The sequence below is a fragment of the Phlebotomus papatasi genome, unplaced genomic scaffold (genome assembly GCF_024763615.1).
Source record: "Phlebotomus papatasi isolate M1 unplaced genomic scaffold, Ppap_2.1 HiC_scaffold_531, whole genome shotgun sequence".
NCBI lineage: Eukaryota > Metazoa > Arthropoda > Insecta > Diptera > Psychodidae > Phlebotomus > Phlebotomus papatasi.
The window spans coordinates 1-11,549 of record NW_026604728.1 but is presented as its reverse complement, the minus strand read 5'-3'; the positions used below and the strand labels follow the sequence as shown (position 1 = coordinate 11,549).

At 34.3% G+C, this 11,549-nt stretch overlaps 1 protein-coding gene across 1 annotated transcript; it reads right to left on the bottom strand.

Moving 5' to 3' along the window:
* Window positions 1-607: 607 nt before the first annotated feature.
* Window positions 608-11,099, bottom strand: LOC129809257 (autophagy-related protein 9A). Its single transcript, XM_055859070.1, has 9 exons — window positions 10,889-11,099; window positions 10,600-10,813; window positions 10,399-10,523; window positions 10,183-10,310; window positions 6,582-6,766; window positions 6,315-6,493; window positions 5,604-6,235; window positions 1,258-1,777; window positions 608-1,168 (listed from the first exon to the last, which is right to left on the bottom strand). Exons 1-9 carry the CDS (start codon window positions 11,020-11,022, stop codon window positions 997-999), a joined length of 2,289 nt encoding a protein of 762 aa, XP_055715045.1. The 5' UTR covers window positions 11,023-11,099; the 3' UTR covers window positions 608-996.
* Window positions 11,100-11,549: the final 450 nt, after the last annotated feature.

The window sequence follows — 11,549 nt, the reverse complement described above, 5'->3', positions numbered from 1 at the left end:
AAATAATTACCTATTTCATGAACAAAAAGAGTTTTTCTGAAGTATCTGCAAATGCTTCAATAGGAAACCCTGGAAATATGATTTTATAGAGAGATTTTCTTATTGTTTTAGATGGGAAAGGAAAAAAGACCAGGAATAAGAACAAATCCTGCACTCAGCAGCAACTCAACAAGGTTTTGGAAGCCTTTCGTCGCGGTTTCATTTACACTGTTTGTCTCCAATTAAAAACTTTCTCCATTTGGATTAATATGTTTCCAATTGCAGCACTTTGCACTTGTGTATTTTTATTATATTTAAGAAGTTTTTAAATTATATTTAAAAAATATTCACTAAACAGTAACATTCTAGAAGAGTCAAGCAGTAAATTTATGTAATTCTCTTCAGAAAAAATATGAACTTAATGTGTTGAATCTTCTGTCGAAGTTAAAGCGCCTGGAAATGGTTTTGAATTAGGACATTTACCCTACTTTATAGAAATTTTTGAGATTCGCTAAAAGCTCCTCTAAGACGAATTTCTAAGCTTTTTTAAAGGAAAGGTGACCCAAAGCTTCCATAAAGCCCTCCCATAAGTCCATTAAAAATTTTAATAAAATATTTTGTGCTTTTTTGAAGGTTTATAAGATTTTCTTCGAATGAGTAAAATTTTAGCGATGTTTTTTTTTATTTAAGTTTTAAATGCTTTTTTTATAAAATCGTTAAATATCGTGTAGGACGGCAGGAAGTCAGAAATTCAAAGTTCAATTTTCCATCAGAAGAGTTTGAAATACTCACTGAGAAAAAAAAGAGGGTGCGATTAACTTTTTTTCCTCATAATTTTAACACTTTTTAGGTGTAAAAATATATCAACATTTTTTAATGTTAATTTTACACCTTTTTAAGGGTAAAATTAACATGAAAAAGGGTAACTTTAACCCATAATACACCTAAAAAGGGTAATATTTACACCGATTTCGGATCAATACTGCAGGGTAATGTAAACATTTTTGGAATTTTATTTTAACTTTTTCGGATTTTTCTCAGTGCTGGAATAGATGTAATCCCAAAGTCAAATAAATAAAGTCTACTTACATGTCGATGATGAAGCTCATGGAGGAAGAGTGTACTTAAGCTCATGTCAGCCACTGTAAGTTCCGGCGGCTGAACTTCACTGTTCGGGAAGCAATTCAAGCTGCCAATGAAAACAAAAAAAAAAATAAGGAAAAAAAATCAATTAGATTTAGAGGGATAATCCTCTTGGAGGCCTAAGTTGAATCTCACCTGTAGAGGATACCATTTGGTTCCAATTCTGCAGGACCTTCCCTCCTGCTGACACCCCTGAGACTAGAACTCATTGTGCGCGGTGCTACATGCACCTGAGACGCCACACTTGGCCCAGGAACACTCCTCCTCGTACCACCCACATCCCCATCCTCATCCTCGGCAATATCCGTGAGCAGTGTACTCCTCAGGGGCACCGAAGTGTCCGTGAGATTCTGATGCAGCATCCGTTCAAAGTCCATCGTGGCCTGATGCACGGCCTGCTGCTGCTGCTGCTCCTGCCCACTTGTGCCCGCGTGCGTGGGAATGTGGAAGAAGGACTGACCCATCTGGGAGTTGTTGAGAGTCTGATTCTGCCGCAGAACCGACTGCACTATGGACGAATATTCACCCCCGAGGCTTCCCATCGACATCAAACTCTCGCCCATGGCTGTGGTACTGAGCAGTGGTCCGGTTCCACAGCCCGGAGCCATGGACATTCGTGTCCGGTTAAGATCATTCACAGCATGCCGTGTGATTCCTGCAAAAGATTCCCCATTCAAAAATGTCTTTTGGCATGATATTTCCCTTGTAAAAACCATTTAACAAAATTAAATGAATTCCTTAAATTTTTGTTCTATAAACCAATATCTCTACCACTTAATTTTAAATTTCGTAAAATAATTAAATCAATTATTACGCTAAAGCTTTGTAAAAAAAAACTCTTCGGTAGGTATAATTCTTTTTATGGCAAAGTTTTGTAAACCATAAAAGCTAAGAACTGTAAATTTCTATTTTAGGTGCATTACCATTCAAAAACATTTGAAAGCTTCAAAGCTTTTTATAGTATTTCGAGTCTGTTATAGCAAGCTCTTTTAAAGCTTTCCACAAATTCCACAGTCCCAATTTCTTCCAAAACTTCTTCAATTGGATTTCTCAGGAAACAAAGCTTTAATGTTGGCAGCATCCTTCAAAAAATCCCTTTTTACACTTAATTATAGAAAATGGCTATATGGACCCGAGTCAGTCCAACAGCCTTACATAAAATAGAAGAAGAAGAAGAAGAATTATAGAAAACTGTCACTTCAGAGCTTTGATGAAGTTTAGAAACTTTCAATTTTCTTTCGAATAGCCTTTAATCGAATGTTAATGTAATTAAAAATGTCAAGAACTTGCTATAAAAATTTTTAATGTCACAATAAACTAAAATCTATTATAATTACAAAGGCATTAAAAGTTTTGGAAAACAATAAAATAGTTGTTTCGGCTCCGTTCAGATACAGAGCCGAAGCAAGAGGAAGAGAATAGTCCGAATCCGGTCAGACGATTCCCTTACTCGGATAAGAATATTCTTGAGAATTCGTTCTCCTTTCGGACTGACTCTCGGTTGTTTTCACGGCCTCTACACAGAAAAAAATATTTTGTAAAAATGTTCGTAAATGTTTGTGAATTCCTATGGCGGAGTTACAAAATGCTCGTGAATTGTATAACCCACAAACAAGTTCGTAAAAGTTTGTACTTTTTTCACAAACATTGTTCGTATCATGATCATTTGACGAACATTTGTTGTACTTTTACAAACATGTGTTCGTAAATGTTCGTAAACACACAAAAAATTTTCGTAAAATTTTGTCATTTGTTCGTAAATGTTCATAAAATGTTCGACAGGAAAACAAACATTTACAAACAATTTATTAAAATTATTTAGAATAATTTTTCGAATTTGTATTTGCGAAAGAATGAGATAGTCATATGCAAAACATGTGAGAAAGAAAGGGTTTCGAATTTCGACTTCATGAAATTTTCTTGATCTAAAAGGTGTGCCGGAGCCATTATTGAGTAAAAAAAAGCAATTTTTGTCAGTAAAAAAATCAATATTTGCTTATAGAAAAAAACAATTTTATTCAGCAAAAAGATCAGTCAATTTTGGTCAGTCAAAATACGATCTTGTTCAGTAAAAAATCAATTTTGGTCAGTAAACAATTTTCGTCAATAAAAAAACAATTTCGTTCAATAAAAAGATCAATTTGGTCAGTAAAAATGTAAATTTTGGTCAATAAAAAAGTTTGTTCAATAAGAAAATCAATTTTGATTAGTCAAAATAGGATTATGTTCAGTAAAACAAATCTTTTTTTTTTCAGAAAAAAGTCAATTTTGGTCAGTAAAAATACGATTTTTTTAATAAGAAAATCAATTTTGGTTTAGTTCAGTAAAAAAATCGATTTCGGTCATTAAAAAAAACTATTATATTTAGTTAAGTTTAAAACGATCTTGATCAGTACAAAAATTTTTTTGTTCAGTAAAAAAATCAAATTTTCTTAGTAAAACAGTCAATTTTGGTCAGTAAAAATAGGTACGATATTGTTCAGTAAAAAATCAAATTTGGTCAGTAAAAGAAATCAATTTTCTTCAGTAAGAACAATAAATTTTATTTATTAAAAAAAGAACAATTTGGTTAGTAAAAATGTCAATTTTGTTGAGTAAAAGCATGATTTTGTTTAGTATAAAAATCAATTTTGGCCAGGAAAAGTATGATTTTTTTCATTGATAAAAACAGTTTTGGTTAGTTTAAAATTAATTTATATCAGTAAAAAAGCAAAACAATTTTTTCAATAAAAAATACCATTTTCTTCAGTAAAAAAATCAATTTTGGTCAGTAAAAAAAAACAAGATTTCGTTCAGAGATTGATCAATTTTGGTTAGTATGAACTTATTCAGTAAAAAAACGGTTTTGATCAGTAAAAGACGATTCCGTTCAGTAAAAAGAGGTAATTTTGGTCAGTAAAAGTAAGTTTTGTTCAATAGAAAAAATCTATTTTGATAAAAGCAATTTTGATTAGTAGGAAAAAATGATCTTGTTTAGTAAAAAATTATTTTGTAAAATAATAAAATTAATTTTGTTCAGTAAAAAAATCAATTTAGATCAGTAAAAACACGATTTTATTCAGTAATAAAATCAATTTTGGTCAGTAAAAAAAACTATTGGTTAGGATCTAACGTTCCTCGGATCTAAAAAGGATCCTTAAAGGAGAAAAAAACGATTTTATTTAGTAAAGTAATCAAGCTTAGTCACAAAAAAGCGATTTTTTGAGAAAAAAAATCAATTTTGGTCAGCAAAAGACGATTTCGTTCAGTAAAAGAGATCAATTTTGGTTAGTAACGGCTCTGGCACACCTTTTAGATCAGGAAAATTTCATGAAGTCGAAATTCGAATCCCTTTCCTTCTCACATGTTTTGCATATGACTATCTCATTCTTTCGCATACCAAATTCGATTGAGCTAAATTGAATTTGGAGAGATGTTTAAAAGAAGAAGAAGAGTGCGAGAGAATGAGAAAGACACATGCAAAGCATGTGAGAAAGAAAGGGATTCGAATTTCGACTTCATGAAATTTTCCTGATCTAAAAGGTGTGCCGGAGCTTTAAAGATAGTTTTTGTTCAATAAAAAAAATCAACCTGACCTGGTAAATTCAAAACATTTTGCATCAGTAGAATTGTCATTTCAATTTTTGCATAGGAGTTATTCTTTTCTCTACTATTCTTTCCTTTTTCTAAAATTCTTCTTCTACTATTTCTTCCTTTTTCTATATTTACTGACCAAAATTGAATTTTTACTGAGCAAATTTAGATTTCTACTACCGAACATGTTCTTTTGCGTTCCATTTTTCACTTTATTGACCAAGTAATTTTTTTTCTGGCCGTTAGGGTTTCCAATACGGGATCCCGGGGTCGATGCATTGATAAAACGGGATTTCGAAATCCCGAAATTCCTAAATATAATATTACGATCCCGAAATCCCGGGATCCCGAAAATCCCGAGCCTTCGCAAATCCCGGGATTCCGAAAATCCCGGAACTCAGAAAATTCCGGGATCTCGAAAATCCCGGAACTTAGAAAATTCCAGGATCCCGAAAATCCCTGGATCCCGAAAATCCCGGGATCCCGAAGAAAATGGAGCCCCGAAGATCCCGGGATCGCGAATGGTTGTTAATACAGGGATCCCGAAAACCGGGATTCTAAAATCCAAGATTTTCGGGATCCCGGGATCCCGAAATTCGGGAATAGTGAAATATTTAAATCCCGGGATCCCGAAATTTAAAAAATCCCGGGATTTTGGAAACCCTACTGGCCGTTTTTATCAACCACAAATAATTTTGCTCCTTTCACTAAAAATCCCTGTATTCGTAAAACAGCCTCATTCTCGCTTATTATCTTTTAATTATCGAAAATCGATGACTAAATGATAATGAACTTTTCAGATCAAAAATTTATTGCCTTCCATTTAGAAAAAAACTAATTGTAGAAAAAATTGTAAATAGAATGTGGAAAAAATAAATATTGACAGTAAAAAAACAATTTCAACTCACCTTGAACAAACTTCTTGGCCTCATCTGGCATCTTCCATGTTGGATTGGTCTTTGTGAAGTGCACAAGAGACAATTCAGTCTTCCCGTGCTCTCCTTGCGTGTACTGATTTGTCTCGCAACTTGGCGTAAATTCCGGCTCGACTTCTGTGCTTGGCGTCAGTTGCCAATCAGGATTTCCATGCTTCCGGATGTCCATCTGGGCAAATGAACACACATCACCCACCCCAACAACACTCACTGTGAAATTCCTGAAGAAATCCACAATATCCAGGGCACGTGGCCTCAAGGAGAACATGAGGACAAAGGGTGTTATGAGCGGACTAAACAGCTCATTGAGCAAATACGACGCCTTGAACTGAAACAAATGTCCAAATTGCTCACGCACATGACTCGTATGTGCCTTTCCCCTCCACGTGACCGGAAGATAGTGAACATGGGCCAGAACAGCCGTCAGCAGTTGCTCTGGGCACCATATCAAATTCTCCTCCGGTATAAACACCCGGAAAATCACAACAATTGCCGTAAAGATGGACATGATGGTGATGAGATGCTCCACTTGCATCACATCCTCATCATAAAGTGTCAAGATGATCAAAACTGACAAAATACCTCCACAGACAAATACCACATTCCTGCAAAGTAAAGAAAGACACCCTATTTTAGAATTTCCCTGCCCTTCCGGCAAATTGTCACACTTTGTCACCAACTCACTGAGCAATAACAGCCATAAGTGGCGAGGAGAATGAGTTCATGTACTTGACAGCCGGACGATAGGCTCGATTGAGCCGTGCATCCAGTTCATGATCGAGCTCATTGAGGTGACGCAAGTAGAGCTTCCCATATTGTGACCAACATCGCGTTCCCAATTTTCCCGGCTCACGCTTCAGCAGCTGCAACAGACAAATAAAAATTGCATTTTCCCATCAAATATCCCCGGCTGAAACAAAAGAAAATTCATCCCTTTCCAGGACAAAATACCTCGGCATAATTGAAGAAAAAGTACATAAGTTGCCATAGAAATATCAATGGGCAGAGGATCAAGTTTGATAGAGCCACCCAAGTTATTTGCTTCGACAGCTTCGATGCAAGTTCCTTGCGCAAATTCGCCCGTTTGAAGTCTTCACGCAGGTGCCAGTTGTTCTCAAATGGTGACCATGGACCCCCTATTGATAATTTCACAAAAGGTCAAACATGCAAAGAAGATAAACTTGATTTCCGTATCTAGAAACACGGAGTACTTCTCCGTTTCTATGCTTCTAGCATTCTGGTAATTCTTTAATATATTGTTGGGTTCCTAAAAACGTTTATGTAGTTCAGAAACGGTTTTGTAATCCGTGAAAACGTTTCCACGATTCAAGAAACGTGTTTTGTGTTTCGACGTTTTCGCTTTCATGAAAATGCTTCCGTAATCTTTAGTCATGTTTTTGCGTTTACGAAAACGTTTTCATGATCTTTAGTTGCGATTCCACATTAAAGGATCAAGGTCAAGATAAAGGTCAAAGATTGATTCAAGAAACAATTCCTAGTTTTCGAATCAAATTTCGCCTTTACAAAAATGTTTCCGTGGGCCTTAGATGCATTTCTGCTATTAAAGAAACGTTTTTGATTTTTCAGATAGGTTTTCGTGTCTATAAAAACGTTATCGTGATCCGTGAATGCGTTTTCGCGTTTACGAAAACGTTTCCATGGGCCTTGGTTGCGATTCTGCGCTCAAGGATCTGGGTAGAGATCATGATTTTTGGACAGATTTTCGTGTTTATAAAAATGTTTCCGTAATCCTTAGATGCGTTTCTGCTTTTAAAGAAACGTTTTTGGTTTTTCAGATAGGTTTCCGCGTCTATAAAAACGTTATCTTGATCCGTGAATGCGTTTTCGCGTTTTGGAAAACGTTTCCATGATCCTTAGTTGCGATTCCACATTCAAGGATCAAGGTGAAAGATTGATTCAAGAAATGATTCCTGGTTTTCGAATCAAATTTCGCTTTTACAAAAATGTTTGCGTGGTCCTTAGATGCGTTTTTGCTATTAACAAAAAAAAAACGTTTTTCGCGTTTACGAAAACGTTTCCATGATCCTTGGTTACAATTCCGTATTCAAGGATCAGGGTCAAGACTATGATTTTTGGATAGGTTTTCGCTTTTATAAAAACGTTTCTGTGATATCTCAAACTGATTTTCCGATATAAGAAATGTTCTAGGTTTTCCGGATGTATTTTCGCATTTATAAAAACGCTTTCATGATCCTTGGATGCGTTTTCTCAAATTAAGAAGCGTTTCTGGTTATCGTTTTCGTGATCTTTTGATACATTTTTGTTATTCAAGAAGCATTTTTTGTTTTTTGTTTTTTGTTTTTAATGCGTTTTCGCCGCGTTAAAAAAAAACGTTTCCATGATCTTTAAAAACGATTTCGGGATCATAGAAAGATCCTCTATTTTTCAAAAGAGTTTTCACGTTCATAAAAACGTTTCTGTAACGTTTAAAAATGTTTTCTGGGATTCACGTAATATTTTTTATGTGTTTTGCCGTCATAAAAACGCTTCAGGGGTCCTTCGATGCGTTTTCGTGATTCAAGAAAAACTTTCTGATTTTTAGATGCGTTTTCCCTTCCCTAGATACGCTTTTGGGGTTTACAAAACATTTTTTTTTTGTTTTTCGAATGTGTTTTGGCTGTCCTAAAAATTTTACAATGATTTCCAGATGGGTTTTCGCATTTACAAAAAAAAAGTTTCCCTAATGCTTGATTGCATTTTCGCGATTCAGAACCTTTTCCTGGTTTTCGGATCTGTTTCCGCGTTTATAAAACGTTTCCGTGATCCTTTAATGCGGTTTTATGATTCAAGAAACCTTTTGTTTTGTTTCATTTTTGCTTTCATAAAAACGCTTCGGGGGTCCCTTTGATGCATTTTCGCGATTCAAGAAAAAAATCTGATTTTCGGTTGCGTTGTCGCTTTAATAAAAAATGTTTCCATGATCCTTAGATACGTTTCCGAGGTCTAGAATACGTTTTTTTTGCATGCTTTTTGGCTTTGATAAAAATGTTTATAAACGGTTCCGCTATTCAAGAAGCGTTTCGTGTGTGTTCAAGAAGCGTGTTTTTAGATAAAATTATTTTATTATCAAAAACGGTTTAGGAATCTGTGTATGCATTTTCATGATTCAAGAAACGTTTTCTTTGTTTACAATGCATTTTTACTTTCATAAAAATATTTCCGTACTCTTTACATTAGTTTTTAGGTTTATAAAAACGTTTCCATGATTCCTGGATACGTTTCAAAGATTTAGAAAAGTTTTTCATTTTTCGCATGCATCTTCGCGATTACGAAAACGTTTATACGATCCTCCTGTTTATCCTTTATTCTTTTCGAATCCATTTTCGTGTTTAAAAAACGTTCTAGTGATCCTTTGATTCGTTTTTGTAATTCAAAAACTTTTTTTTTAATGTTTTTTGGATGTGTTTTCGCATTAAAAAAAACGTTTCCGTGATATTTAAAAACGATTCCGCGATCAAAGAAACGTTCTCTAATTTTCAGAAGAGTTTTCACCTTCTTTAAAACGCTTCCGTAACCTTTAAAAATGTCTTCTGGGATTCACGTAATGTATTTTTATTTGTTTTTGGATGCATTTTTGCTTTCATAAAAACGTTTCGGTGGTTCTTTGATGCGTTTTCGCGATTCACGAAAAAAAATCTGATTTTCAGATGCGTTTCACTGTCATAAAAATACTTCCATGATCCTTAGATATGTTTTCGAGGTCTAAAAAACGTTTTCTGTTTTCTCACGCTTTTTGGCTTCCATAAAAATATTTCAGTTATCCTCAGATGAGCTTTCGCATTTACAAAAACGTTCCCCTGATTCTTGATTGCGTTATCGTGATTTCAGAAACTGTTCCTGGTTTTCGTATCTGTTTTCGCATTTATAAAAAACGTTTCCGTGATTACTGGATACGTTTCAGAGATTTAGAAAATGTTTTCAATTTTTCGCATGCAATTTCGCGTTTAGGAAAACGTTTCCATGATCTTTGAAAGCGTTTGCACGGTTTACGAAACGTATCTTTTCGAATCCGTTTTCACATTTTTAAAAGCATTACCGTGATCTTTAAAGACGGTTTTGCGATTTAAAAAACTTTTCTGTTTTTTGGATTTGGTTTCGCGTTTATAAAACCGGTTTTGTAGTTCTTTGATGCATTTCCTCAATTCAAGAAACAATATCTGATTATCAGAAGCGTTTTCGGGTTTTTAAAAATATGTCCAAAATCATTGGATGCGTTTCCGTAATTTAAGAATCGTATTTTCGAATCCGTTTTTGCATTAATAAAAATGTTTCTGTGATCTTTGATACGTTTCTGTGATTCAAGAAACGATTTCTGATTTTCGGATGACAAAAAATTAGAAAAATTACTTTTTTATCATATTTTAATCTCCAGAGTTATTAAATAATTTTAAAAAAAAACTATTTTTTTATATTATTTTGCAAATTATCATGAATAAAATTTAAAAATTATTTTTCTCACTTTGCACTTTACAAAACAAAATTGAAAAATTATCATTTGCATATCATTAATTAAAAAAATCATTTTACTTACAAAAAAGTATCAAGTCCATATTGTAGCGCAAACCACGGCTCAGAATGCTCACATCCCCTAAAATAGGCAATCTAATCTTGGCTGGGAGAATATTTTTGTTCATCATGGCCACAGTGTAGTTCTTAAATCTACCAAAAAATAAATAAATAAATAAATAAAATTGGCAAATTGAGTAATTGTGAAAAACCCCATGGAGTATTAAAGAGAAAATCCCACCTTAAAATACGATGATAAATATCTAATTCGGTGAGTTGTTCTTTATGTATACACATTTGCTGCTCCGACTGCACATCCCTGATGCGCCTCTGAACCTCATGCCAGGTCAAATTGTCCAATTCACCCTGCAAAAAAATCCATGGGAAAACCTCACAAAAAATCCAATTTAAAAAAAAAGGAAAAACCTGCTTGAAAACTCACATCTTCAATTTTGAGGGCAGTATTGAAGAAGAGTTTGATATCCCAGAATTGGATAAAGTGATAGAGAACTTTGATGAGACGAAAGAACCAGCAGAGCGCCGAAAGTGTCAATGCTGTCCAGGTCCAACCGCTGAGTGATGCAATACACTCCGAACTACTAATTAACACATCAGGAATTGTGATTTTGTTCGTGTCTGTTGCATATTTTCCTTCCCTGAAATATCCCAAAAAAACCCAAAGTCAAAAAAAAAATCCTCCCCTTCAGCGGAGAAAAGCTGAAAATTCTCACCGGAAGAGTGCCTGGTAATTGACACAGTGCATCAGGTATGACGTAAAGGTCACCATAAAGATGAACTGCAGCAATTCAAGCACTTCCTGGAGCATCATCACCCAAAAACCGTGCTTCTGATGGTAGCAGTACATTCGCGAGAAGAATGAATCTAAATCCTCAATATGATTCCATCGAGCTTCAGCAATTACAAAAAGAAAAAAACAGCAATTCTATTAATCTTACCAACACCATTTTTTTTCTATATCTCTCTAATTGCACGCATTTTTCTATATTTGTTTTCATTTTTTTCCGGATGACCTCATTTTGCAGTTTCTCACAAAGCGCAAAAGAAAAGAAATAAAAAAAATCCTAACAGATATCGAGTGCGTGAAAGAGAATAAATCAGACGATGAATCAACTAATCAGGCGCACATTCAATGCTAAAGTGCTCTAATTTGAAGACTTTTAAAATTAAAAGTATTTTGAATTTATCAAAACGAAAAAAATTGCAATAAAGGCTAATTTCTAAAAGGGTCAAATTTATTTAAAACCTTTTTACATTTTTTTCCTTCTTTTAGTTTTAAGATATGGATTTCGTTTAAAGTCCAGAAACACCAAAATCGCAAAAGGCCATCCCGAAACCCAAATTCCTCAGAGCAAAAATTCCGAAAGGCCAAAA